Source organism: Palaemon carinicauda, chromosome 6 (genome assembly GCF_036898095.1).
Source record: "Palaemon carinicauda isolate YSFRI2023 chromosome 6, ASM3689809v2, whole genome shotgun sequence".
Lineage (NCBI taxonomy): Eukaryota > Metazoa > Arthropoda > Malacostraca > Decapoda > Palaemonidae > Palaemon > Palaemon carinicauda.
The window spans coordinates 27,215,706-27,239,421 of record NC_090730.1 but is presented as its reverse complement, the minus strand read 5'-3'; the positions used below and the strand labels follow the sequence as shown (position 1 = coordinate 27,239,421).

Sequence of the window (23,716 nt, the reverse complement as noted above, 5' to 3'; positions counted from 1 at the left end):
AGGTCGTAATATTGACCACAATTTCCTTGTTCTTTTTAAAGGTCTTTTCAAAGGGCATTTATATATATATATATATATATATGTATATATATACATATATATATATGTATACATATATATGTATATATATATATATATATATATATTTATATATATATATATGTCAAATATATATATATATATATATATACAGAGAGAGAGAGAGAGAGAGAGAGAGAGAGAGATGAATATATATGCGCTTGTGTATCTAGATGTAGAAACCTGATGAACATGCAGTTGTAGAGAGAGAGAGAGAGAGAGAGAGAGAGAGAGAGAGAGACAAACAGAATCTGTGATTGGGTTGAAGGGTGGGAGGGGTGGAAATATCGACGTGACCTTAACTTTGCCTGTTTCTTGGTTGACCTTTTAGTGACCTTTGCGAGCAAATCACCTGCCACAGGGCCCGACATTTGGGGCAGTTACCCTTTTGTTGATTTTTTCTTTCTTTTTTTTTTTGTCCTTTTTTGCCATTTTCCGTATACACAACTTTGAGGATTTTTATTTATTTTCCTTATCTTTTTAATCTCTTGCTTTCTCCTTATACACGGCTTTTGACATTTTGATTTTTTTTTTCGAGAAATTTCCTTTTATGCTATAAACTTTTTCTCTTAACGGGTTAACTTTTAACTGTTTTAGTGGAAAGCAATTGTTAAATACCTCTTTATTAATCAAATTGAAAAAATAATGACAACATATAGTAAATTTTTAGTTAGAGTAATTCTTCTTTTAATGAGTTCAATTTATGTAAATTACATCTCATTACTCTAATCTGTCTCAAATAACTCATACCTAACCTAACCAACACGGACAAAGGAAACCCTAACAATACCGAAAAAGTCATTAATGCTATTTCAATATTCTATAACATTGAAACAAATAACGAAACTTGTATTTCTTCTACATTTTACGCTGGTATTTTATCGCAAAGGAGAATTTCAGAGTCAGTGAAAAGCTTATCTATCTTTATCAGTTGACGTTATTGCGTTGTTGAGATGAATGAGATTTTGTTATCTGTAATTAAAAAAAAACATTAGTATTAGATGTACTTAAATGCCATTATCATTGCTTTCAAAAAATCTAGTACAACAGGATAAAGAAAGTATTGGAATAAACATTTAGACGAATATGATAACCCGACAGCAATTACAAGCAATGAGTCTTGCTTTCTCTATTTTACAGACATGTCACCTCTGTCTCCCTTTCGTTTTCAAAGGCGTAAGATAACTGAAGACAAAGGACAGGAATTTAGGTGAAATAGTTGGGAGAGTAATGACATAGCATTCTCAATTGAAGTTACTCTCTCTCTCTCTCTCTCTCTCTCTCTCTCTCTCTCTCTCTCTCAGAAATCACGTGAAAAGCGTGATAAAAAATTGCCAAATTCTACCAATGCGATTAACATAATTATCAAATCTTCCACGATTTGCTTAGTTAGCTTAAGCGATTAGCGTATCTTGCTCTTTCTTTTACAAATAGCAGAAAGTTATTGGTTTCTTGAAATGCACATTAGTGATTATAATAATAAGCAAAGCTCCCCAAAAAAGGGGGTGGGGAGGGGCCTTGCTCTATCCAATCTTAGGCTTTGATTCAAAACATAATCTAATCTTGAGTTTATCATAAGCTTGTTGAATCTTATAAAAATACAGTTATTCTGATCTATTATATAATTTTGCTAAGAAACCGGAAGATCAAGATGAAGCAAAAGAGGTCTTGTTAGAGAAAAGTCACAATTATTATAGTGTGACGAAAAAACACATCTATCTCGCAAGTGTAGTTTAAATTTTTCGTTATTTCCTAGGGTTGTTCCAAAAATTAAGATTAGTTTTTTATTATGAGATCTCTTATGGTATTTCATTGCATCATCCCCACTCCAAGAGATTAATAAAGACCTACTCGTGTATATATATATATATATATATATATGTGTATATGTACATGTATATATATATCTATATACAGTAAAAGAATGTATATGTTTGAATTTTATCCTTTACGCTTTTCTCCTAGGAGAGAGTAGCACCAGAAGAGATGTGGCATCCTGAGATCGAAAGTCATTGACGCCGGAATCCTTTGCATAAATAAAGAAAAAAAATCAAATCTAATTTGTAATAATAAAAGTTTTCAGAAGACCTGTTTCTGAAATATCTAAAAATACCGCTGGCATATTATTATCAAGTCCTTAGGGGTGAGATCACTAGCCCCATGTGCCCTTGTTTCTTGCAGGTACCCATTTCCCTCGGGGCTGACCTGTGGGCAATAGCTGAGATCGGTAACAGAGCCCAACCCATCACCGAGCTCACTGGGGCAAGGGCCGTCGTTTCAATGAAATCTATCGATATGAGAGGACAGTGAACTCTTGCCAAAAGAGTGGCAGTTTCCGACGAGAGATCTGAAACATGAACTGATAGGACTTTACTTAAAATGATTTTGAATAGACATCATAGATAACAATTAGATTGTGTGAATTGAAAATGAACAGTCGTGTGATTGTTTATATATATATATATATATATATATATATATATATATATATATGTATATATATATATATATATATATATTACACGGCCTTTCACTTAAAATTCATACATCACAAAATTCGTGAATGTCTATCCAAACAAATTCATGTAAAACCATATCAGTTGTTTCGTTATAAACTTTCGCTGCATCAATTATTAAAGACAGTGAAAATATTCCATCATTTCGGAGTGGAGACCTTTTGTCCCAATTGCCTTAACCGGCGATCTATCGCAACTAGAGTCACGCCTTTTCTCCAACCTTTCGCCTACTGTAGTTTCGAAAGGTTGAGTTCTCAAACAGGGTAGAAACCTCTCGGTCAGCAGCAGCTCCCAAATACAGCCGTCTTTCTTTCCTTCCTTCTTTCGCGTCTTTCCCTCTTTCTTTCGTCTTTTCATCAGCGACGTAATCTGTTTCCCTCTTTTTCTCTTCCTTCCGCGCCTTTCACAGTCCGCCCACGCACTCCCACCCACCCACCCCAATCCCGACGCTAAGAATAAAATCGTTACCGGACAGTCTCGGTCGTTACCGAGGTCTCAAGGTGGTCGGTCATCAAGAGACGGTGGTGGGGGGGGGGGGGACTGCTGCCGTAGTAAGTTGTCCTCTCTTTCTGTCTCCTTCGGAAGCTGAAAGAGAAACTTCTCACGAGTGTCACAGGCGATGCCCTCCGCTCTTTGAATTACGCCATCCTAAAACTAGGCCAGATCCCTTTTTCCATTTCCCTTTTAGGCCACTCGGAAGGCCTGCGTCGTATTCAAATCCTCGAGGGAAAAATGTCTAATCGCCAAAACGCTTTTCAAATTTCCTGTTAACCCTCCTCGTTTTTCATTCGCACTCCCACGCCCCCAAAATCCTTATATCCTTCTTCCTACCTTCGCCCACCCCCGCCTATGCATCCGAGTCCGTTTTTGGAAATGTCCCGCTCGGCCTTTTGTCGCGCGGAATGCCATCGTCAGCGGGAGAGAGAGAGACCATTTAGGAATCTTGAATTTTTGATGACCGTTGCAGTCTGAGCGAGACGTCCATCAACTGCGGAAATTCCTTACAATTCTACATTTGCATAAGATCCGTTTTCCTATTACTTCCTTCTCTCGTTGCTCCCAAAAAGAGGTAAAGGATTTGTGAGGGCATTGTCATGAACATTCTTTGTATAATTACGCTGAGAAATTTGAGTCTTCCTAAAATGTACAAACTCTAAATAATGGTTTTGGATTTTTTTTTCTTTTATTAAGGTATAGGATTTGTGAGGACATTGTCATGAACATTCTTTGTATAATTCATCATCTGCTCCTACGCCCATTGACGCAAAGAGCCTCGGTTAGAATTCGCCAGTCGTCTCTATCTTGAGCTTTTAATTTAATACTTCTCCATTCATCATCTACTTCGCGCTTTAGAGTCCTCAGCCATGTAGGCCTGGGTCTTCCAACTATTCTAGTGCTTTGTGGAGCCCAGTTGAACATTTGGTGAAATTATCTCTCTTGGGGAGTGCGAAATGTGTGGAAATATTGTATGATTACATCAAGAAATTTGAATCTTCCTAAAATATACAAACTCTAAATATTGGTTTTGGATTCTTTTCTTTAACTATGAAATATACATTTACAATTCTTACATTTTTTTTTAATATTGTATATACGATTTGGGCTAGCCATGTCATTTCTTTGGGTGGATTTTCTTGAAATACATTCAATAATCATTTCATATGATGAAATATTCATAAATCTCGTTACAATTCCAGTTTATAAAAAATAATAAAAGAAGATAACAAGGAAAAATTAAGAAATATGATTATGAAAACGGTTCTAAGTAAAATGAATAAATAGTATTTACAAAACAGACCTTGACAAACTAAGATATTTAAACATTAGAATATTCGCTCTTGAATTTCAAAAGAGTTCTCAAAAAAGGCTTACAATAGAAACCAACAATACCCCATGGCGGGCCATTTCGCTTACTCGCATAGTCGGCTTCTCTTAATGCATGTTCTAAAATTAATTTCTAAAATACTTGAAAAAATGCGTCTGAACGAACTACTGAAAAACTTGGTAATGAAAATATACATTACTGAAAAATACTTTCAGTTTTGAGAGCAAAACAATTGTCAAATGATCAAATAACGAAACTAATTTCTCAAACCTCCAACCTATTGTGCTCTAATAAACAATCTAGCATAGCATATGCATATCCTTTTGAATAATAAACATTGTCAGAACATTTTAAAAGGAATAATAAGATGAGCTTTACAAAATCGATTCCCCAAAACTTTTCGTTCGTCGAATCACGCTTGACAGCTCAGCTCATCAATATCTGCGCATCTGCTACAAATAGCTTATGAAGTTCACGCTTTCGCCAAGAAGCTGGAAGAGCAGCCATTAGCCCCCTTCCTCCTCTGTGATGGTGGCAAGGCAACACAAGGTGTGGCGGAGCGGTAATCTGGTTGTCAATAGTGGTTAGAGATAGGTTACACGCGGCGCGCACTTGTAGGATTGTGCTCCCTGTGTGGTCTTACTTTCAACCTCCCCCCCCACCCGGTGCCCCTTCCCCTGAACGATTCCCTTACACCCTAGGAGGACACCTCATCCCCTTTCAGTAGTCTACTTCTTTTAAAAATTGTCACTTATTATTTGTCACACTTCGCGCCTCTGATAGACAGAAGCTGTTACCCAATTTTTTGGTGAAGGCTAAATTTGGTCCATTTTTTTTTTTTTTAAATTACTTGTGATGAAGAAATGGTCGTGGTACTGGGTTTGATAAGATACCTGGTAAAAGATAGACTAACAATCGGCTTTAAATATTATATATATAAACAATGAAAACGGAATACACAAACTAAAAAGTCACCCACCCCAAAAAAGGATTGAAGCCAGCACCTTCTATTAGCTGGATATGGTGCCCGCAATCTCGTGTGTTTGAACATACCAAAGGGTACGTGTGCATGCTTGCATAAGCAGCTGCCTACAAAAATGAGTGCGTGCGAGCGCGTGTGAGGTGCGGGATAAATAAAGAAAGACAACAATAAAAAAAAAAGAATGACTTGTGTGCACAAGAAGGGCGGAGGGAAAAGTAAACAAAACTGCGTCTTTTACCCAACGGTGTTGACACGACATATACGCGCCCTTCTATTCTTCCTCATCCTTTGATGGAAATGGAAGTTGGGTCTCTCTCATAGAAGGATTACTCTTTTTTTTTCAAAGAATAACTAGATTTTTGTTGCCGCTGTATTCGCTGGTGATAAAGGTTAAAACAATGTAGCTCCAGCATCCATTTACGTAGATTGGGTCGGGAAAATTATAAGCATGACTCGAGGTGTGAATTTCCTCGGGAACGAACATTGCCAAAGACAGATAATTTTGGAATCGTGAACTGAGCCCGTGACCTCATTGTTTTATTGTCAGTACTAATAATAACAGATAACAATAAAAGAGATATCAACGACTAACATTGCATAAATATTTTTACATAGCGTAAGGGGAAAAGGGGAGATAATGATAAAATCATTATTGGAGCTCCTTGTTGCTCCTCGGCCATGAGACCATGCCAGGTGGTTGCATGCTCTCAGCACACTTCAGCGTTTTGATGTGTTTGCGCCAATTGATGGATTATGTAGGTAATTCGTGAATGACGCACGTGAGCAGACAAGGAAGGCTGACGCTCGCTGTCACGTGTGACCTGACCAACTGTAAATGTACTGAAGCGTAGGATTTAAAACCTGCTAATTCTAGTGTCTTTTTTGACGATCTTCAGTATAAACCCATTGTCCTTATAAATCTTGAATACCGATGGTAACCATGAATATTTTATTATTGTTGTAATAATGATTAATTGTTTAAGGGAACTTGAATCTATATGTTGTTATTAACCTACTAGAATAACAATAAGTATTTGGTTTCATAATGGATATTTCAATAAAATGGAAAACTTAAGAGTGCATGAATCATAAGCATGGATAACTCAAGTGCTTCCACCATCACATGGCCATCGCTATGTATTGATTCTCACTACGACGTCTTGATGACAATTGCTCCTACTAATCATGCTTATATATATATATATATATATACACACACATATATATATATATATATATATATAAATGTTCCATTACTAGTCTGAAAAAATATGCTTCTCACTGGTAAAATCAGGGATGGTTTTCTTGCAGCCCGAAATTTATCCACAAGTTTTCCACCTCTTTTAAAAACTCGACTCATTTTCATAAGTAAACCTGCGTAAACAATTTACATTTATTTTTGTTGTAAAATGTATTATAGAATTAATCGTTATAGCAGTAAAAGGTAATGCCAATATACATAAAAAGTATCATAATGTAGGCCTACTGGAAATCATAATATGGGTTAGGTTATGTTGCTTTGGTCAATAATATTATTTTCCTTCAACAATGCTAAAAAAAAAAAAAAAAAAAAATACCTTTTGCTCCTTTTAAGGAGAAACTTTTCAGGCCAATTTTATTTGGACAATATTAGTATTACTTATTATTCTCAAATTACTGCATTCTCCAAAACACCAATTGTTACTAAACACTGTACTTCAACAAGACAACATCACATGCTAGACTTTATCAGCTACACTAATTTACTAACAAACTACAATGATTCTAACAAAGCTTAGGGGTCAGTCAACACGATTAAAACAGAACATGCAAAAGTTCAAACTTCCACAGACTCATTCATCAGCAAAATTTATTTAAAAAAGGCTTGGCAATACTCTGACGTACCAAGAATTTTTAATATCCTTATTATTTTTCTTCTTTTTACGAAAGTAGTTTCACAAATGAAGTAAGGTCCAGTAAACAATTAATGTGAAAATCATGAAAGCTCCAGTGATTTATATGGCCTCGGAAACTCTTAAATGACAAAGAAGTTCAAATAAATAATGAGTTACGCTTATATATATATATATATATATATATACAGTGAAATGGTAAAATCGGCAACGAGGATCCCTGAATGGGTGCTGGAATCAAAACCAACCAAAATGCGTATCTGAAGGCTGAAGAAGCTCCCCCTGACTTACTGGAGGTCAGAGAATGAGTTATAAAAAAACGATTTGCTGGTGGATGGGAAAATGGTGTTAATTAAGGGTAAAAAAAAAAAAAGGCAAACAGGTGACGTAAAGCCGGCCACAGAAGTGTTTGATACACGTGTATGTATATCCTCTGTCAGTTTACACTGCTTTTGCTAAGCATTGGCATCATGAATTTCCGTGAGCCCTTTTACGAGAATTCTCTTAAATAGATCTGGTGAGTCATGGAGTTAAAAATAAGAGATTAATTGTATTCATACATAGCAATATGACTCCAGAGAAACACAGGTAACACAGGTATACTATGAGACAAAGCGGTGACACTTCACCTTTCCTTTCATTTAAGTAATTCAGAGCTCAGACTGGTGAGGCGAGACTTGCCATGCCGATACGGGCTCAAAGATATGAAGTTTTGACCATCTTACTGTTTCGGATGGTGAGTCTCGACTCTGAATTAGATTTTTGAATTAGAAAGTGAAGTGCTACCGCCTGGGCCGTTGAGAAGTCAGCTGTACATGAGGCCAGAAGCTGCAGCAGCTAAAAAAAGAGTATCTGTTGAACAGCGGCATTTTGGTCTGAAGGATAAATTATGGAGAGCCTAAGAGAGAGAGAGAGAGAGAGAGAGAGAGAGAGAGAGAGAGAGAGCACTTGCCTTGCTCGACTTGAAGGCTGCCATGGGGGAAGTTTTTGCTGCTGAGAAGAAGGAAGCGCTCACCATTTTTATTTTCTGAAAAGAGCACAACTTCATTAAGGCGGCCTCAGTACAGCAGCTTTCTCTTATATAATCATACTATGCATGGCTCATATATTTATACAGGCAGCTTCTAAATAACCAAAAGCACATTTATTTTGTTATAGATTTACTCGTATACAGGCAGCCTCTTCAATAATCATATGGGGGATTTAGTCTTTGGTTCTTCATAAGAACTACTGTTTGTTATAGCATCTCTTTCGCTCGTTTCCTCCAGGTTAGGTCTCTTTCTTTCTTTCTCTTCTAGGGCTGGACAAGAAAGGGGCAACTGGGTTGCAGTCTCAATGGTTTCTCTTGTTTTAAAAGATGTTTGATAAGCAGTTGAAAAATAAACAGGCATTGACACTAGCGCCTTATGTCAGCATATTCTATGGTGGGTACATTAGTGTAAGCTTAAAAATATCGTAGTTGAAGTCATTGTATCTCATGTTTTATGTTTAGCGCCGCTTACTCCTTTTTGGCGTAATTTTTATCTTTATTCATCTTTAACATTTACAGTACGTTTAATATATCAAGCGATGTTCTTTCGAACATACAATCATCTCTGAGTTTAATTTATTGCCATTGATTTTTCAACTTAAATATACATTCTTATGGTTATATAATATGAAAGACCCAAACAGAGAAAAGCAAGGCTTTCATGTGTTGATAAAATATGGAAAGCAGTCTAACCCCATCTTTTTTATCGATGCTATTTTTCGGTTTTCAGCAGAAAACGCTACTCTATCTGTTTGCCTGCCTTTCTATCTATCTGTCTCTAAAATGGTGTCTAACTCCTCCTATTCATAATATCTTAAAATAGTAGACATATCTTTTACCACGAGATATCTAGATATTAGTCATCTAAAAAAGCTAAAATTGTTTCCACAATAACCTTTCTTTAGATCATCGTCGTTCTTGGTTATAATGCGTCCTTCTAAATACCACAAATGACACCAATTTTCAAAATCCTTCAAAAAATTATCGTCAACTGGAATACACCGGCAACAAAGACCTTGGGGGTTCCCTAAATTAACAAGCGGCTCTATACTGTTTTCTTTCTTTCTGTATCTAATGTTCTCTCTTATTTCCTATCACTTTCTCTCACTTCTAAGACAATGAATCTCTCTCTCTCTCTCTCTCTCTCTCTCTCTCTCTCTCTCTCTCTCTCTCTCTCTCTCTCTCTCTCTCTTGGAGGTTCCCTGAATTAACAAGCGGCTCTGTACAGTTTTCTTTCTATTTCTAATTTTTTCTCTTATTTCCTAACCCTTTATCTCACTTCTAAGACAATGATCTCTCTCTCTCTCTCTCTCTTCTCTCTCTCTCTCTCTCTCTCTCTCTCTCTCTCTCTCTCTCTCTCTCTCTCATCTCTGCCCCATGTATTGCTGAATGCAAATTTTTCGGGTTATGCAAATAATATCAAACTTATGTTTCCTTATGGTAATGCCGTGAATAAAATGGAAGAGAATTTCCATTGGACAATGAGTATTCCATTTGTTTGAAGATAAGCCCACAATAAATAATTTTTGGTTTAATAAATATATAACACATATAGCCTAAATGGAACTCTGGATTGATATAATTATAAGTCCACCAGCACTGGAGAACAATACATTGATTAATGAGTAAATTTGCAAAATACGCAAAACATGAATGGAATTTGGGTAGATTTCATCACAAATCCAGGACATAAACACTACCACTTACGCACGGTGCGGGTGATAATTTTGTTAGCATTGTATTTAAAATGTAAGGGAAAACCTTAAAAATCAGAAAATTATGAAAGAATAGCCAATCCTAAAGGAAAGCAAGGTATGAAGAAAGAAATTAAATTGTAGTTAATGAGATAAAACATAATGAAAATTTTGCTTTTTTCCCCCTTTGCCTTTCACAGAAGCAAAAACAAATATAACTTCTTGAACGAGCAAAAGAACAAGCCAGAAGAGAAAGCATCACATCTCAGCTTCGGATTAATGATGTTCACTGACTTTCTGCAGCCGAGCCGCTGAGTGGTGGTCGAGATGAGCCATCACTAGCCATTCCCCTAAGGTCACTCGTATGAACAAAGTTGTTAAAAAAAAAGAATAAGAGGCCTGGTGTGTACATCTGGACATTGGCCAATTAACAAAAGAGGCCTGGTGTGTACATCTGGACACTGTCCAGTTAACAGACATGAGGATCCATCTATAGTCTTTAGGATAACGTCATGAACTGGGAATAGCAATTCGCGATTTCCAGGGTATACTAAATTGTCGTCACGAATACAATGGTTATCGACACCAAAGAAGATGGAAAGGGTTGAAACTTTCAACTTGATTGAAATACTTTACGTGATACTGTCATCACACATCAAATAATTCTACCGAAATTAATTCACCATCCTACTAATTTCTCCCAGCCAACATATACAAAAATCTCTAACTTTCTAGTTAAAAAAAATATCGCCAGATATACATTCTACACTAGACTCAGTCTGATATATTTCTTGTCAGTAAAAGGGATTTTGATAGAGGAAAAGGGTATATTTGTATTTTTAATTCAATCAACAATTACAGAATTATTCAATATCATAAAACTAAATCAGTGAACTGACACAAAGGTAATAAAAACATTTCGCTTCATGAAAAGGACAACAAGATGAAAACATTCTAGGAAAAGGAAGTTTTGATTGTAATTCATCATTATTGTGGTAAATATATTTAGTATTTGAATCACACAATACCTTTATTGCCGTGAAATAAATGAACAAATAAGTGAGAATTATATGAAAATATGAATCATAATTGTATGATCGACTATTTTTCACTGTTCGTTTTCCATTATATATTCCCTTTTTTGTTTGATTTTGTGCCCAAGTTAGCTATAGGCAATGAATCGCCAATTCCGTCGGCCTTCATATAGAAATATAGTTACTACTATCTCGACTTTCTCATGAATCCTAAATTCTCTCGAGTATCAACGATGAATATCGAACATATATTTTATTTTTATCTCCTAGAATTATTTTTGGCAAACCTCCACTAACCTTTTATCTCTGCGCCATCAACAAACCATAATCTCTCTCTATCTCTCTCTCTCTCTCTCTCTCTCTCATCATCATCATCATCATGGTTCCCTCCACCACTATCACCACCGCGCATGATACACCTCGTCTTTATCATAATCACCCGAAAAAGGTTTTATGGTGATAGTGAAGAGACCATCAGTGTCGTCTTATACTGCAATCATTATTTATTTCCCACTCGCTGGTTCCTGCTTGTAAAGGATGCTAGCTGGCCCTTTCTCCCGTTCGGTCATGGGGCACACGGCCTCCTGCTTCGAAGGGCAGAACCGCCACTTTAGACCTAATCAGTGTTATTACATATTCGCAAAAAAACGTAGTGACGGAGCAAATATGTTTAGGAGCTAATGGTGCAATGATCCCACCTTGTATAATCGCATAATAATTCTGGGACTGAAGTGATATTCTCTTTCTCTCTCTCTCTCTCTCTCTCTCTCTCTCTCTCTCTCTCTCTCTCTCTCTCTCTCTCTCTCTCGGTATTTACACTAATCACTTAAAAATGTAGAAAGCTACATAGTCTTTCTCTATCTTCTCTGATTACTTAACAATAATGTAATTTTTAGTTCGTCTGTCTATTTTTCTCTTATTCATGTCACAATAAATGGAAAAAAAAATATCCTCTACCCCTTTCTCCCTCTTTTGTTCAAGTCATGCCACAATATAGAAACTTGAAGACTCTCTCTCTCTCTCTCTCTCTCTCTCTCTCTCTCTCTCTCTCTCTCTCTGACCCAATTATCCCAAAGAGACAGGTTCCCTCTGTCAGTGTTCCGTCTTACGTAGAATACATTGCTAACTTGAATTGGCGATTAGTCGGCCCGTCGCGTTCGCCTTCAGTTCGGGTTTTGTAATCGATAAAGCTACAAGAGACGAGGAAAGTCCCGTCAAACTGTTAAACAAAGGTATGTGTGCATATCCTTTCTTTCGCGTAATTCTAAACAAAGGCAAATAAGCTCGATTACTGTATGCATTCCGTGGTAATCTTCATTACATCTATCTGTACAACCACGCTCATGTACTTGTGATTGTATCCGGTCATTCAACTGCACATTAACACACGCGTAAAAAGTACATACACAGACCCGCTATTACTAATAAGTCATGAAATAAAAAATCAATCAAATAAAAAAACAGCAAATAACCAAGTATATTCAAGTCTAAACGTCTGTCAGTCATAAATCCCCAAAAAGGGTAAAATACAAAACATTGAAGCTTGTATTGGCTTTTTGTTCTTAACCACCAGATACTCTGCTCACTTATGACATATATCTTAATGAAAGTTACAAATGGGCGTTTATATAAAAGGGTCTGAATGCTTCGCAGAAATGTCGCTACACTTGAATAGAGCAAAAACTTCTATATCTTTCGTGCTTATAGGTTAATTAGGGAATTACATGAACGGGGTTTAATTTTATACACACACATATATAAATACGCTGTATATATATATATATATATATATATATATATATATATATATATATATATATATATATATATATATATACTGTATACATACATATATATATATATATATATATATATATATATATATATATATATATATAAAATCATAAAACTAAGTGGAAAGAAGTCAATGTAATAGGTAAAAAGAATCATACAAAATATAAACACGAAAAGAAACATTTCTTAGTTATATAAAATCTTCATTAATAGATGTCACAAAGGAGAGAGAGAGAGAGAGAGAGAGAGAGAGAGAGAGAGAGAGAGAGAGAGAGAGAGAGAGAGAGAGAGAGAGAGAGAGAGAGAAACTTGTCTGACAAATACGTAGCACCTCCAATAAAATTAGCATATACCCTGCAGCTCATCTGCTAGGCCACATTTCTCCCTTTACGGCTTGTTAGGCTACTTCTTATTGGCTGACCGTTTGTTGGTAGTGAGGGGGTAAGAGGGGGAGGGGGGAGGGGACAACCCTCTCATCCGAAGTTCCAGCGCTATGATGCACCTGGGCGCTACCTGTTACCGTGCTCGTACATGGAAACCTATTAATTGGTCGTTACGCTACCTGTTAATGGCTGCCAACATTAGCTACCGTTTTATAGCCAGGATTTAAGCAAGTCCCCTTTGCGCACTCGCAGGCACGTGCTTCCTGACTCCCCAAATATGTATTGGGAGTCGTCAATAGATTTTTATTTGATTAAAATGATTTTTTCTTTAATAATAATGATGTATTATTAGCGTTAATTTCTATTACTTTAAAGTTGGTAGAAACTTGTTTGAATATTTAATGTAAATACAGGTAGCTTTACAGATATATTTGCGAAAAAATATATGATATAAAGATCAAGTTTCCAAAATCATGAAGGAGAGAAAAACTACTGATCGATATCAGTAGTTAATTTATATAATTAGAAAAATAAATATATGAAAGTTATTACTTTGCAATGAAGAGGACTCACACGTGTCCGATATCAGGTTTTGGTACAGATAATACTACCCATTATAAAAAAATGTAGCTGATTTATAAACACGCCATGAACGAAAACAGAAAAAAATAGAACAACGGAAACAGCGAAAACAGAGGCAATGAAAAAATTCCAAAGCTTGGCTTATAAACTTTAGAAATTCTAATATGACGCAAAGCAAAGCGATAAAAAAAAAAAATAGATATAAATCACCTAAACAGCTGTCGGAGTTTAGCCATCGTACAACCGATTTGCATGTCAGCAGTCCATAGTAAGGTAATCGGATAGTCATTACATGAACGCAATGTCTGTTTTGCGCGATTTGTGGCGTTGATCAATGGCGTTCGTATTAGGATATTTATTCGATTAAGGTTTGATTGTGTGTGTTTGGTTCATTCCTCGTTGTGATGTGATGTTATTGTCGTCATAATTAGGTTTAATGATGCTATCTGTTATTCTTGTCATTTAATCTTCTTCTTCTTCTTCTTCTTCTTCTTCTTCTTCTTCTTATTATTATTATTATTATTATTATTATTATTCAAAACTACGGGGCAGTAGATATTCTTCTTCTTCTTTTTAATATTATTATTATTATTATTATTATTATTATTATTATTATTATTATTATTATTATTATTATTATTCAAAACTACAGCGCAGTATAGATATTCAAAATAATATTTTACCACCTTAAATTCTCAATTGACCGCCCACTAATTTTAAATTAATAATATCTGGAACATAGGGACCAAAATCTATTTTTGCAAGCGATACGGAAATATACATCGCCAATAAACATTACATTATATAGACGATAATTTTTCATGAGCTGTTGCTTAAGGTTCTCTCAATTTTTTGCCTTTTATTTCTAAAGTTGCTAAGTGATTTATATTATTCATTTCACACTATTTTAAGAGGAACGGAGGTTGATTTATTCATCGATTTAAATCTTTATATCTGAGGTTTTTACATTGCTATTTTTTCACTATACGCTCAATATTTTTAGAGTAGCAGGCTATATCTTATTCACTCTATTTTGGGAAGGATAGAGATTGATATATTTAGAGCTATTACTCCTCATATCTTATCTTTTTTCTTTAGTGAAAATATGGTTTATTATTTTTTTCCGTTATCTTTTTTAAGAATAGAGATAAATCTATTACTAACATTCATATTCTCATATTCCTTAAATCTAAGTAAACTGATAGATATTTACATTTAAATTATTTGCCAAAAACTTATCATGTAAATGGAGATATTTTTTATCAACTCAATGCCAGTAGCCACGAGCAGATTTTTTTCTATCTCTCTATTCTAAAAAGGATTTTCGTTGCTGAACTACTTTTGCTCATCCATGCCCAACTTCGCCCATACAGATATTATATGCAATCGACCATACCCTCCCATAATTAGAAAGGCGTGAAGGCCCATAGTGCCCCGTGATAAATCCCAACTACCATCTCCATCCTCGCACCTATGAGCCCTTTGAAAATAGTAAAAAAAAAAAAAAAAAAAAAAAAAAAAACATGGCCCTTTTAAGACCGACCGGGGTAATTTGTCGAGAAAAGGCAAATTGCAAAAACTCATTGCTCTAACTAGATCCGTCCTTAGCCGGAGGGTCGGCTTGTTACGCTTGAAGAATTTCTTTCACGAGGAATATCTTCAACGCTAAGTGTTAGATTAATGATCGAAGAATGCCTTCTGCTCCCCCCTGTTGCGTGTTAGGGTTGCAAGATGTCGTATGTTTTCATTTATCTATTCAAATTCCCACTAGTTTAATCCGCGGCTGAAGTCGAGGCTACTTTGACAATCCATCTACGAAACCTTTCTTTAACAGAGAACTACCAAGTCTGGACAGCATCCAAGAATAAATGACCAAAGCTTGATTCTAGAACCAGTTCAAAAACAGGGAACGAAAGGTTAGTTCTTGAACTTAGTCCACGAATTGGTAAGGGACGTTTGATTTTTAAACTTATATCTTCATGAGATGATCGAGGAGATTTTTATTTCTTGAATCTCTTCGCTGTGAGGCAAAGTAAAACCAATGTGTAAAACCTATTCTTAAACAAAAGTCTGAACTTGAAAGAATAATTCTTACATCTGTCCAATATTATGAAAAACTTTTTCGATACATAAGAAAAACGAAAAACAATAATCTTCAACTTGTTTCACGTCACTGACAACAATAAAGGGCAATGGAAACCTAAGTCTTAAAATGCGAAAGAATAAATTACAATTAACATGAGGAAATCAAATGAGCAATGATACTTAGGCACTGATTTTAAGGGAAACTTGACAGCCTCTGTAAAGAACCACGCCGCAACCAACAGCTACAAAGAGCCAGAGAACCATCACTCTTGCAGAGTCAAAAAGTGACCACCATCCAGCTAGAATCAATTATACCAATGAATACTGGACGCCTCGGATAAATATTTGGAAAATATAGTTTCATGCGAAAATAATATTCAAAAGGACAACTTGACAATTTTGACAAAAGCTAAGAAAACAACCCATTCAATATAAATTCTTGTGAACATAGACTGCACTGATACAACTTTTGAAACGGTTTATTAAGACTTGTAATTATGTCCTACATTTTGTTTGCTTAAATCCTGTCTGGTGAATTGTGGCCGGTCAGTACTTGGATGGGTGACTGCCAAGAAAAGATAGACGCTAACCACACATAAACCCATCGGAACATAAATGGGACTGGACGTGAGGCCAGCAACTTCATTTGGTGAGTACTTTTGAAAAATCGTGGAGTTAACACCTTAGAGTACCAACCCTTCCAAAGGTAAAAGCCCATATAGTGGAAAAAGGTATATATACATATATATATATATATATATATATATATATATATATATATAATATATATATATATATATATATATATATATATATATATATATATATATATATATACCATATCTGTCTATCTATTTATCTATCTATATGTACGGGTACCCGGGTAAGTGGGTTTTTAAAAAGTATCAATATGCTGTTAAGCTAATAATAATAATAATAATAATAATAATAATAATAATAATAATAAAATATTGCTTTACCTTCAGGAATAAATTCTTACAGTTACTGATGTAATTTACATTTGCTAAGCCTTATGTTCAAAGACTAATAAAACGAAACTGTAAAATTACTTACAAGATGCCCTTACATCGAGCAGTTAAAGAGAACTAGAAATTCTGACATACTAACAGGGGTTTGCTTAAGGGCACAAAATAAGCACGATGAGCGAAGGGTATCTTAAATAAACCTCCAAGAAGATAATTTCGTTTGCTGATTGTTTTCTTGATTTTCTGTCATTAATATTTTCTTCCCTTTGGGAATATGATAAAAAAAAGTCTATCTTTTTAATACATTCTTAACGATATTCTACAGTATGTACTTTTTGCCACATGTTGATTCTTTATATAACGAGATAAAGGTATAGATAATTTTTTCTTGCTTCCTATACTCAATTGATTTTAACCAATAGGATTATATAGTTTATATCATCTAGAAAATATATAATTTAGAAAACGATGATGATTCAAGACCAAAAATTAACAGGTATAAAATTTTCCTTGTAAATATAAATTGTTAAGTGTCTCATCTGCAGAATCATGCTTAGTATAAAAGCGAGAAGTAGGAGATTATGATATTTTAAAAGTAGCAAAATAAATATTAACTAAGAATGCACATACACACAAACACACACACACACACACACACACACACATATATATATATATATATATATATGGATGCCAAAATAAGATAAATATGTGACATAAAACAACAAAAGTAAAAGAAATAATTGTCTCCGGACAAACTTTGTTATTCAAAAATCAAATTATCGTTAAGAAAAGGGAATACTTTATTATCAAAGTTAGAAATAAAAATAAAATTGTCCGTTTTATATCCAAAATACAACAAAACTTTATTTACTACCAGTAATAAAGATTAAGGATAAAAGAAATAGTTTTATGATCAGAACGAAAAACAAGTTACTTTGACATAACTATCCATATAAAAAGAGGCAAGATTATATTAATAGAATTCCGAAAGCAAAAGACAGGAAAAACTTCCTTCCGAAGATAATCATCTCTGAAATCGTCCAAGGAGTGCGTGCAGATGATCGCTAAGTAGCACCAATTTTTTTTCCCCCTTTTTTCTCAGTTTAAGTGGTCGATGTGTTATCGCAATAAAGAACTGGATCTCTTATTTAGTAAAGCAGCTCCAAACTAGAAGAGAGAGAGAGAGAGAGAGAGAGAGAGAGAGGAGAGAGAGAGAGAGAGAGAGAGAGAGAGAGAATTGTTTTATGATTTCAGATTATTTATGACGGCGGTCATTTTCATATGTCAGTAATAATGTCTTATTACTATAATTTGCATCGTATGTCCCCGTGGTATTACAAAGTTCTACGCACCATGAAAATCTTTAAGCGCTGATCAGCAAGAAGCCAAATATAAAAAGTTGGAAAATTTAAATTCAATTTCTGTGAGTTTTCTTTGCAATAATCAAATACAATTTTCACTTAAATATATTTGCCTCAATCATGAGTCAATGCAAAATCACTCCTAATAATAATATTTTCTTATATTATATATTCACTCAGCCAACAGAACAGCTTCAGTTACCAGTTACTGAACCTATAATATTATACTCAATGCACCTATATTTAATACTTTATTCAATCACACCTTTATGTATGTTTCTGCAAAGTGAAAAATCACATTATAACTCTATTATAATATCTTGAGTTATGCCTGCGCACTCAAAACTCCTCCCTATACCCTACGGTCCCAGTAAGACATATGGCTGACAAGAGGATATCCTAAATAGGGGACATAATGACCGTGGATGGCCATAGCCTTTTTTTATTCTACTTTCCTGAGATATTAGGACTCCAATTCTTGAGCTCTCTAATTACGGGAGTGACGAATGACGTTTGTGTCATTAGGTATATCTGATATATATAGTTTTTAAATTTATTTATTCTTTATCGAATGTTTCAGCTTTTTTTATTTATTTATTCTTTGTACATGTTCTTTAGTTTTTACTTAATACCAATGAATCATTACAGTCTCTAGGTATTTTCATGTTTATTCTTTTTTCTTGTACTAAAATGCTTCGAATTGTTGTTAATGATTTTCATGAGGTATATAAAATTATGTGCAATAATTTTCTTTGTTTGATTTGATGATATATACAAAAAAAATTCAGTCACTCATACTCTAGATATATGCACACACAGACACACACACACACACACACACACACATATATATATATATATATATATATATATATATATATATATATATACATATATATATATATATATATATATATATATATATATATATATATATATATATATATATATATATATATATATAATCGAAAACAAATGTTTCATACATTCCCTGTCATTTCCCTAAAAATGTAACAACCCTTTGCGAACCAGATTGACAATCAGGTTTTTGTAATAGTTACGTAATATTTTCTCACAACAATTTACTTTGTCTCTTGAGTTATACATACTAAAAAAATTAAAACCTTTACATATATATGTTATATAGGATGTAAGTATAAATACTGGCAATTTTACAATAATGAATCTGGAGTACTCGTGTTCACACTTATGGATGCAAATATATAAGAATATGTGAATATAATATAATTTCTCGTAACTAAGGACATTTTGAAATGAAATTTCGAATCTCGCAGAGTCACTTCGTTGGGTGAATAGATATATCCCTATTGTTTTATTTACATTTTCTTTACAGGATCTTATGTAATATTACGAGTATGTGATGGTATCAGATGTAAAAAGAGATGACAAACTTTTTTGAAATTATAATAACTCTTGTAATTGTTTTTATAAAACTTCATAATTTTCAAGAATTACTTAACTTTGATAGTGATAGTGAGAAAGAAGTGGTTTTAGTGGTTATAGCGGTAGTAGCTAATTTAACAAGACGTATAATATGCCAATGATATCGATACAATTCTATTTTTTTTTTTTCATAGTGATCCTATATCTAATGACGATGATTATGATGGTGATGAAATTGGTCACGGAAAAGTAGGGACTCGCATAGTTTAGTTCGAGATGATGAAAATGAGGGTGATAGTTTTACCGATGGTGATAACACAATTGATTTTGGCGACGGTTTAGAGGTTTTCTTTATTTTTTTTTTCTGAATGAAATCAATCAAAATTCTAACTGGTCATGGATACAGTATCTCTAATAATGAAGATTTTGAGATTTTGACATTAATGTTTTTTTTTTTTCGTTTCTCTCACCTCTTTTCGGGGAGTTGGGGGGGGGGGGGTGAGAGTTAAGAATCTGTTTAGCGATAAAGTAAGAGATAGCAACGTCTGTGGCTCATTCTGGCGTAGGCCTACTTGATTTACTTTCAGAAGCATTACTCACCTCTTGAAAAAAAACTTGGAAAGTTTTCTGGCCTACATTAGTGATTTTTGCTTGCAAGAGTGTACTGTGTACTTTACTCATTTTTCACTCAATAGAAAATTAGCAAGTGGTTTTGCTCCGCTTTAATATTCCCCCTAAACACACAGACTTTACTCACCTTTCCCACCACAATGAAAGTTAACAAATGAATCTGCCCCGCTCTAAAATTGACCCCTCCCCGGAACACAGATTTTCACCTTCCCCAACACGAAACTTAGCAAATGGTTCTGCCCCTCTCTAAAATTTACCCACAAGAACACAGATTTGACTCACCTTCCCCAACACGAGAATTAGCAAATGGTTCTGCCCCCCTCTAATATTTCCCCACGGGTACACATATTTGACTCACCTTCCCAACACGAGAATTAGCAAATGGTTCTGCCCCTCTCTAATATTTACCCAAGGGTACACAGATTTGACTCACCTTCCCCAACACGAGAATTAGTAAATGGTTCTGCCCCTCTCTAATATTTCCCCACGGGAACACAATCTTTACTCACCTTCCCTCCGCATGCCGACCTTGAAGCATTTCCTGAGCCTGCAATACTGGCACTGGTTCCGATGATGTTGGTCGATCGGGCAATTGCGGTTGCCTCTGCAGGAATACTGCAGGTTCCGCCGGACTGATCTCTTGAAGAAGCTCTTGCATCCTGCAGGAGGGGGAGAAGAAGAAGAAGAAGGGCGTCACCGTCGTTAGTTACACCAGGGATCCTATTCTATATTCTTTTTTTTTACTCTTATTGTAATGCCATCCCAAGCAGTAAATGATTTTTTTACTCTTACTGCAATGCCTTTCGAAGCAGTAAATGATACTGAAAGTTTAGTGTATATTCATTTTAGCTTTAATAATTATGTCTATACCAATAATGTAATTTTCATATATCTATCGTAATTTCGTAAATCTGTTAAAGTGACGCAAGATGCAGATCCCCGCAACGTAAAATTTTACGCTACACTAAATCAATCAATGAAATATTTCAATAGTCACTTAAGTATTACTTATAAAAGTATTGCAACATGTATGAGATGCCTTATTTAAATAAAGGATAAAAAACTCTATTCTTTTTCTTTTTTTGTCTTTGGTGCTATAAGAGAAGCGATATCTGTCCTACATATTGTAATCTAGATATGCGTTATCGAATCAATCATTAGAATATAAATTCGTAGTTTTAAAATGTGAATTATAAGCAGCGTCCGTTGCTTCGATGCAACGCCAAATCTTGAGTTCTATCGAAACAGTCAAATTTACTAAAATTTTTGCATATATTACATTCATTCCTTTAAAGATAACCTGTTTCATGATATTTCCTTCGAACTGACAATTTTACGTTAATTCATAATTACTTATGAAAATAGGGTAAATGTGATTTACAAAAAAAAAAAAAAAAAAAAAAAAAAATGACCAAATAAATAATCTTAAATAACAATATTCTAACGTAAGCGATAACTTTAAGTTAAATAACACGATGAGAATACAAAGTGCCGGTCACTGAGATCGGGTTGATAGGCCATAAAAGTAAAAAAAAAAAGAAAAAAAATATTGCTTACAGCGATATTCAAGAGTGGGAGGCTGGGTAAGGGGAGGGGCAGGGAGAAATACCCATGCCAGTAGCAACATCAACTTTGCCCAAACTCCGGGGTCAAGAGTGGAAAACTAATTATATAACGGGTCAGCGGAAATACAGATTTGTTTATCATTAGCGCTCATTTAGAATGTGTGACTAAACTATATATATTTTTTATTTCTGCATTGTGAGTTTGTTGTTTTGCGAATCTGCTTGAATTGTGCATCAGATATAAAGGAAATAAACATTGCTTTGGCATTGGAAAATATCATGATTTTTTTTTTTTAATAATTTCCTTTTTTTTTTTTTGAATAACGTTATAATGACCTCATGGAATCTGTCGATTCGTACCTTCGCATGTGAACTGTCCGTAGTGCTTGCCCGAGCTCTTGTCCCCACACACGACGCACGTCATGTTTTGGGCGTTCTTATCGTCGCCTGTAGGGCTTGGGGCAGAGGAAGGGGCACTGCCTGCCGTGGAGTTCGGCGTGGGCGTCTGTGGGGCATTGGGCTGCGGTGTGACACTGGCGCCCAATTCGCGGGTCACATCTTCCCCTGTGGTAGGCGGCAAAGACACAGGGGGATCACGCCACGTTGCCCCGGGGGGCACAACTAGGGCCATCCTATCGTGGCTGAAGGGGTCTTTCAAAAGCATTTACAACCACCCTTGTCCAAGGGTGGAGCCCTTTGGTTCTTCTGCGAATATAAGGCAAAGGACGATGAAGGTCCTTAGAGCATGCACCACTGATAGGCTACCTGGCTTTTTATACGGGCCGGTCTGTCATTATCACTGAAAAAACACTTTTTCCAATTTTGAAACAAATCCACTGAAACACTTGTGGCTGCGTCACGAATATTAGTAAACACTCGGAGGACGAGAATAGTAATCCGTGAAAAGAGCGCGATCTCTCTCTCTCTCTCTCTCTCTCCTGTGAGCACAACCTCCCTGATCAACCACCACTTGACTTGTCACTCGACGTTACTTCGGGTCTGACCTGTGAGGCAAAAGCTTATAGTGTCTCGCGATACGCACCCTCCTTAGAGCACTGTGCTGTGTACACTGGGCGGGCGGCAGAGCGGGCGGCCCGGCGGGTGGAGGGCGGGGACGGGCCTTGCAGGGCAGGGGGCGGGACACCAGGCCACGGGGCCGCGACCCCGCCCGCCCCGGACACCCATTGGTCGCAACCTCTCAATCATCCTTGAAAGCCATTGCTCCGTTTTAAGCACTTTTCTTTACTTTATTAAAAGCATAGGAATGAAAGCAGTACTGTATTAAGTAAATATCTCGAACATGGAGTCAAATACATCTCAAATAAAGACATAAACGTGAAATTTAGTTGACGGCAAAAGGCAGCAAGGTTGATCAGTGTCCGGTGGCGGGGCGGCCTCTGGTTGGCGGGTCGCGGGGGTGCTGAACCAATGAGCGCTCGGGGCGGGGCGGGGCCACCCGCACTTCAATGCTAAATTCACAACAATAATAACTCTCTGTCGAAGTAATCACGCCAAAATGAGCTGGCAGGTATCTCTGATTAGGTACCATTGCTTTGTTTGCAACGCAAGAGTCGTCAGTATCGATCAATACGCTTTTTATGCCGTTTTAAGTTAATTTTGCTAGCGAGCGTTGGCAATTGCATCTCAAGTTAGAGGTCTGGAGCTTCAACCCCGTGCGCTGGTGGTGTTGAAGCGGGTGAGAAAGTTGGTGTGACAGGCCTATACTCGGGGGCAAAGGCAGCACCACGTTGCCGACGCTGCTGCTGCTGCATTCGCCTCACGCCAAAGATCTTTACTTTTATCATTATTTCATTCTGCTAACGACATAAAACTCTCTCTCTCTCTCTCTCTCTCTCTCTCTCTCTCTCTCTC

General features: G+C 35.7%; 1 protein-coding gene across 2 annotated transcripts in view; it reads right to left on the bottom strand.

Moving 5' to 3' along the window:
• Nucleotides 1-22,927, bottom strand: part of svp (COUP transcription factor 2) — a 160,756-nt gene extending 137,829 nt beyond the window's left edge. The window contains exons 1-3 of one of the 2 annotated variants that reach the window (XM_068375155.1): nucleotides 22,205-22,927; nucleotides 20,789-20,938; nucleotides 8,246-8,320 (exon numbers count right to left, since the gene is read on the bottom strand). In XM_068375155.1, the coding sequence (XP_068231256.1) occupies nucleotides 8,246-8,320; nucleotides 20,789-20,938; nucleotides 22,205-22,508 (529 nt within the window). In that variant the 5' untranslated portion in view covers nucleotides 22,509-22,927. The remainder of the gene's footprint in view (nucleotides 1-8,245; nucleotides 8,321-20,788; nucleotides 20,939-22,204) is intronic. The other variant, XM_068375156.1, reaches the window with a different exon arrangement.
• Nucleotides 22,928-23,716: the final 789 nt, after the last annotated feature.